The 7,334-nt window shown below is 32.0% G+C and overlaps 1 protein-coding gene across 3 annotated transcripts in view; it reads right to left on the bottom strand.

Annotated features, from left to right (window-relative positions):
* Window positions 1-2,495: 2,495 nt before the first annotated feature.
* The window catches only part of LOC140920156 (uncharacterized), a 13,069-nt gene continuing 8,230 nt past the window's right edge, over window positions 2,496-7,334 (bottom strand). For 2 of the 3 annotated variants that reach the window (XM_073367839.1, XM_073367841.1), the window contains one exon: window positions 2,496-2,883. In XM_073367839.1, coding sequence (XP_073223940.1) covers window positions 2,770-2,883 — 114 coding nt within the window. In that variant the 3' untranslated portion in view covers window positions 2,496-2,769. The remainder of the gene's footprint in view (window positions 2,884-7,334) is intronic. The other variant, XM_073367840.1, reaches the window with a different exon arrangement.

Raw genomic sequence — 7,334 nt, 5'->3', positions numbered from 1 at the left:
TATATATATATATATAGAAACTAGAGTAAACAAACTCAAAATACATCACTTAAAAAAGATAGACACATATCTATAAAATCTTACAATAGAACCTAATAACATCAATCCATTTATGTATCAATCCATTTATGTCTTAATAGTGATAAGAAAATCAACAAAAATCAGCATACACTATCCACTATAAAATAATAAATATATTAGAAGATTGAAAAAATATCGGAAACACGTAAATGTAGTTAAATGTCAAAGAATTTAAATGAAGAAATAATGTATGTTTATCTATATATATATATATATATATGGAGCGTATCAAGTGAGAACTGATAGTTATTATGAGAAACGAGAACAATTAATACTAATCATTAAATTTAATTAATGCATACGATTAAATTACTCAATAAAAATCATGTGATTGTATTCCCACCAAATAACTCTTAGATACTATATGTAGGGATGAGAATAGGCTAGGCCGTCCGTCATGGGCCTATGGCCTGACCTACTTATGGTCTGACCTATTTAATAAAAAGGTTAGACTCATGTTATTTTTAAAGCCTATTTATTTAAATAGGTCAGACTTAGGCTTATAAAAAAGCATATTAGCTTGACAGATTGACCTATATATATTTTATTATTTATTAATGTTATTTTTTATTATTATATTAATAATATTATTTCCTATTTTAAATTCTATCAATTAGCCAATCACTCAGTAGTCATTCCATATTTGGTAGCCGTTCCATATTCAGTAACCATTCAATTAATTAATCACTCAGTAGTTGTTCTACATCTGTTTGAGAGGTAATAATGGGTGCGTTTGTTTCAGGAAAAAAAAATCTATTCTTTGAAACCAAAATTATGTTTATTTCATATTGTTTAAAAATTATTTTGTTAGAAAAATTATTTTTTGTTTAATATATATAAATATGTACATTAATATTGGTATGCGGAAAGCATCATGTGGTATGAGTAAAGCATTTAAATATTTTAATATGAATAAGGCTTTTAAATAGGCTTCCAAGTCAGACCAGACTTTTAAAAAAGGTCAAGTCAAGCCGAAAAAAAAACTTATGATAGGCCGTAGGCCAGGTTTAGACCTAAAAAATTAATCGTAGGCCAGACTCAGGCCTTTCAAAGTCTGGCCTAGCCTGACCTATTCCCACCCCTAACTATATGTTATAATATCTCTAAATTTATTTTCTTTCTATTTTCGTAATAACTCGAATTAAAAACTCCATAATAAAGATATTATTTTTATATTTTTTTACTCAATGATTTCATTTTTATTAAATCTGCATTTTTTTTTTGTTTATTGTAATATTATTGTAACTTTCAAATTATAATTCTTATTATTGTAATATTTTATTGACTCAACCTTCACAAATTTCAAATGTCAATTATTATAACTTAACTATTGAAAATATTATTTCGAATTTATATAATCTAACAACTTTTTTGTATTTAAGCGTTATTAATTTAGAATTAACTATTAAAAACAATTTTATTAATAAATTCATTAATTTGTTTATTGTAATAAAACGGTGGGTGTGACTAGTTTGAATTATGATATTCAAAATTTGATTATTGGAAGTTCTATATTTAATTTTAAAAATTATCTTTCAATGGATTGTTTGGAGATGCAAAAGCTTTTTAGATTTACTTTTATTAACAAAAAACGACGATTGAAGAGTAATTTTTATTTTAGTAAATAATAAAAATGCAAGTTTAATAAAATTAAAATTCTTGAATTAAAAAATATATAAAAATAAAAATAAAATCCTTAAATGGGAGAGTGGGAACCGAACCTGTTATAAAATATATATATATATATATATATATATATATATATATATATATATATTTGCTTTATAGAAAATTAACTACTAAATTTAAACTAATAGACTTACTATTTAACTTTTATATAATAAATTAATTATATAATATATTAATTAATATCAATTATTAATTATGAACACACTTGTATTTTTATTTTTCATAGTTAATGTCTTTTCAATTTGTACTAGTGTTTTAAGAATCCGATCGTTGGTCGACTAGATCAAAATAGTAGATTCGCGGGTAATTAATTGAATAAGTGAAACACTAGTTGAATTACATTAAAACACTTGTATTTTTATTTTTTATTGTAAATGTCCTTTAAGTTCATACTAGTGTTTTAAGAACCGAGTCGATGGTAATTAATTGAATCAGTGAAACACATACATGACTGTTGACACTATATATTTAAAACTTCTAAAAATTCATGAGAAATAAATTTCATACTTTAATAATATATTATAATAAATTGATTTATTTTATTTTTATGTCATGAGAAACCAAAATATAATAAATTATTTAAATATATAAAGTTAATTAAAAAATTTAATGTGTGAATTAACTTCACTACATTCAATTGATTATTACTTAAGTTGATTTATATCTTGAATAGATTGGTCAATTGGTTATGTAATACGCAAATAATAAATATGTATATTAGAATGTGCACACAAAAAATAATAAGTATGATATAGATAATTGAAGGCACATGTTTAGTATTCATTTGTTCCACATCATCATGAGTAAACTACTCATAATTTTCAAATGGGTAACGTAACCTAGACTTCCCCAAGATTAAATATAAGCCAAATATACTACCAACACATGTCATCAGCATCATAGGTTTCTGATCACATCCTATATTTTTTACTTCACAGAATGGCACACCATCAAACCATCAACAAGGGAGAAATATCTGGGCATCAGCTGATTTTGCTATTACTGTTGATTTTGAACAATTTCTGAGTGTGTGTTCATTTTCTCCCGAAAGTCATACTCCGTGATGAGTCCAAGATGGTCAACTAGTTTGTGATGTCGCTTACATCCTGCACACTAGTAGGAGGAACTTCTAATTACTTAAAAATAGAATAATTGCTTTCATAATAGTAATGTTGCACATATGTTTGTACACAACAATGGAATGGATAAGGTACCTAAAAACCATACTAAGTAAAAAAAAAGATAAAAGAAAACTATAAAACCAGCTACAATATAAACCACACAAATGATCTTCAATACACATGCATACCGAATCCAAAAATCCAGCCATTCCATGAATTTTATTGAACTTTCAGAACAAGCTTGATATAGAACAAAATCAAATTATAGGTGACAGGTTAAAATTTATATCTTTCATGAAAAATTTCGCATTCTAATTCAACATTTTACATATTTGAGATATGATGCACAATCAGAGCAAGCCAACATGCAATGCAATCTAGTTACTTCTTTTGTACAATGAGAAGCAAAATAATTACTCAGTAGGTAGCATGGAATGTATCTTTCTTTGCTTTCCAGACAAAAATTTGTTTTCTTATTTCAACATATTACAGACTAGAGATATGGCTGCGCTTGCACGCCAATATGTTACATATACAAAAACAGGGGGATGTGGCAAGGTACTTATGGTCCAAATCCTAATGAAGAGGAGGTCTTAGTTGGCTTGAGTGATGAGAGGCCCAAAACATGGAGAGTGTATGGGAGGAGAAAGAAGAAAGAAAGTCAGAAAACAAATGTGAGTGTGTGACTGTTACAGTATTCCCAAAACAAGAAGGGGAGTGTCGGGAATGGTAGAATTAACTAATCATTAAATCTTATGGTTAGGCGTTGGTTCTCTACGGAGGAGCTTTTACTCTGGAATTGTATTCCATTTTCCATATCCCATCATCATCAATGATATTCATTCATCTATATTAGTGTTCTATCTCTACTTTAAAATTTCTACTCTATCAGCAAGTCAGCAATTGGTGAAAGATCACTGTCGATAAAAATACAAAACACACCCAAATTTTTGGACTTAAAAAAAGCTTTCACCTGGTCAAAGTAATTCACGCTGGTCAAAGTAATTCACGCAATCATCAATAACATAGTTAAACAAAACTACGTACATAAATACTATAATACACATACTCTCTTTATCTTTATTGTATGTGAGGGAAGAGATAAAAGAAGAAGACAAAATGACAATTATTGAATGGAAAATTATTACTAATATATTAAGGACAAGAGCAGAAGCAAAGTTAAATTTAGGAAATAAAAGTCAAGATAAGTGAAGGCTTTATTTCGTTAACTATGCTAAAATAACTATATCTACTCTCTACGTAGCTTTATAAGCAAAAATATAAACTTCAGCAGCAAATATGTAAAGGTAAGTGTTGAATATAAAGAGTATTGAGAGATATATTGTGAATACCCGTGTGTTTCAACTACACAGCGAAATTTCTTTATATAGACAAAGGGTATTAAACAACCCTAATTTACAGTAATACTAATGGCTCAGAATACTTACAGCCATCTACTATAATATAATATTTACATTATAATATTTAACACTCCCCCTCAAGCTGGAGCATATAAATCAAATGCACCTAGCTTGTTACATATATAACTAATTCTAGGACCTCGCAATGCCTTTGTAAACACATCTGCTAACTGATCATTGGAATTGACAAAGCTAGTGATGATGTCACCCGATTCGATCTTTTCTCTAACAAAATGGCAGTCAATCTCAATATGCTTGGTCCTCTCATGAAAAACATGATTCGATGCAATGTGCAATGCAGCTTGATTATCACATATTAGTGTTGTTGAATATAAAGAGTACTGAGAGACATATTGTGAATAACCCGTGTGTTTCAACTACACAGCGGAATTTCTTTATATAAACAAAGGGTATTAAACAACCCTAATTTACAGTAATACTAACGGGCCTCGCAATGCCTTTGTAAACACATCTGCTAACTGATCATTGGAATTGACAAAGCTAGTGATGATGTCACCCGATTCGATCTTTTCTCTAACAAAATGGCAGTCAATCTCAATATGCTTGGTCCTCTCATGAAAAACAGGATTCGAGGCAATGTGCAATGCAGCTTGATTATCACATATTAGTGTTGTTGAATATAAAGAGTACTGAGAGACATATTGTGAATAACCCGTGTGTTTCAACTACACAGCGGAATTTCTTTATATAAACAAAGGGTATTAAACAACCCTAATTTACAGTAATACTAACGGGCCAGAATACTTACAGCCCATCTACTATAATATAACATTTACATTATAATATTTAACACTCTCCCTTAAGCTGGAGCATATAAATCAAATGCACCTAGCTTCTAAGATATTAAATTTCCTCCAACAAGTACACAATACCCAGAAGTTAATCATCTATCTATGGGTGAGTCTGCCCAATCGGCATCTGAGTAGCCAATTATCTGAGTATGTCTTCTATCTTCATAAATGAGACCTTTTTCACGTGCACTTTTGATGTATTTAAGAATCCGAATTACAGCATCCATATGTTCTTGGCAAGGAGAATTTAAGAACTGACTTACCACACTGACAGCAAAGGAAATGTCAGGACGAGTGACTGTGAGATAGTTTAATTTTCCAACCAATCTCCTATATCTTCCTGAATCTAATAGATACTCCCCTTGATTGGGTAGGATTTGACATTTGGGTCCATAGGAGTATCAACTGACTTGGCATTTAATAGGCTTGTTTCTTCAAGAATGTCCATAGCATATTTTCTTTGTGAAATTACAAGGCCATATTTGGATTGGGCTACTTCAATACCAAAAAATAACGGAGTTTACCAAGGTCTTTAGCCTGAAATTTATTTGAGAGATGTTGTTTTAACTGGAGTATTCCTTGTTGATCACTTCCAGTTATAACAATGTCATCTACGTAAACAATAAGATAGATGCACCCTTGGGCTGAGTGGTGATAAAATACAGAGTGATCAGTTTCACTACGGATCATACCAAACTCTTGTACTACCGAGCTGAATCTGCCAAATCAAGCTCTAGAGACTGTTTAAGACCATAAAGGGACCTGTGTAGCCAACAAACCATGTTGGAAGACTCCCCCTGAGCAACAAACCCTGGTGGTTGCTCCATATAAACTTCCTCTTCAAGATCACCGTGCAAAAAAGCATTTTTAATGTCAAGCTGATGGAGAGGCCAATGTCGAATTGTTGCAATGGAGAAAAACAGTCTGACAGATGCCATTTTGGCAACAGGTGAGAATGTGTCGCTGTAATCCAACCCAAAAATCTGAGTATATCCCTTGGCTACCAAACGAGCCTTAAATCGATCAATCTTACCATCAAGACCAACATTCACTGTATAAAGCAAACGACACCCGACTAATGACTTCCCACGAGGTGGTAGTGGGTGAAGAGGAGTATGGGGAAAGAGGACCGAATGGGGGATATTGCCATCAAGGACAGAAGATGGTATACGATTGATAAGGTAGCATGCCGTTAAGACTGCATCCACCCAAACACGGAATGGAACATTGCCATGGAGAAGTAAGGTTCGTGTGGTTTCAATGAGATGCCGATTTTTGCGTTCGGCTACCCCGTTTTGCTGAGGTGTATGAGGACATGATGTTTGGTGTAAAATCCCGTTGGAAGCCATAAAATTTTGAAATTGATGAGACAAATATTCCCGAGCATTATCACTTCTTAAGGTACGAATGGAAATTCCAAATTAGGTTTTTATTTCTTGATAAAATTGCTCAAAGATGGAAAACAATTCAGTTCTATTTTTTATTAACAATAACCACGTACAACGAGAATAATCATCAATAAAAGTAACAAAATACTTAGACTCTAAAGTAGACACAGTACGAGAGGGACCCCAAACATCATAGTGAACCAAAGCAAAGGGAGAGGATACTCTTTTATTGACTCGATCGGGAAAATTACTATGGGTGTGTTTCCCTAACTGACACGACTCACAATGTAAATTAGACAACTTAGACAAATTAGGCACCAGTTTTTGTAGTTTGGTAAAACTTGGGTGTCCTAGCTGAGCATGGATAGTATGAGGGGACTCTGTGGCAGAGCACGTCTTGGAAGATGTAAAAAGGTAATAGAGGCCTTGTGACTCACATCTGACGCCAATCGTCCGTCCCGAATTCCGGTCCTGCAAGGTAACATTATCATTAGTGAAAGTAATAATACAATTATGAGACCGAGTCAATCGACTAACTGAAAGTAAACTAAAGGGGCATCCAAGTACATAGAGAACAGATGCAACTGAGATGGAAGGGAGGATGTGGAAAGTGGCAACTCCTTGAGACCGGGTTTGAGTACCATTGGCAGAAGTTATAGTAGGTAAAAAACCAGATGTAGAGAGTGAAGAAAAGAGACCTTTATTACCAGTAACATGATCAGACGCACCAGAATCAAGAACCCAAGGGCCGAGAGAAGATGAGTAAGAGAGGTAAACAGACGAGTTACCAGTGTGTGCAACCGAAGTAGGAGAACTAGAGTT

Source organism: Cicer arietinum, chromosome 4 (genome assembly GCF_000331145.2).
Source record: "Cicer arietinum cultivar CDC Frontier isolate Library 1 chromosome 4, Cicar.CDCFrontier_v2.0, whole genome shotgun sequence".
NCBI lineage: Eukaryota > Viridiplantae > Streptophyta > Magnoliopsida > Fabales > Fabaceae > Cicer > Cicer arietinum.
Note: the sequence above shows the minus strand (reverse complement) of the source record. Positions and strands in the feature narration are given on the sequence as shown.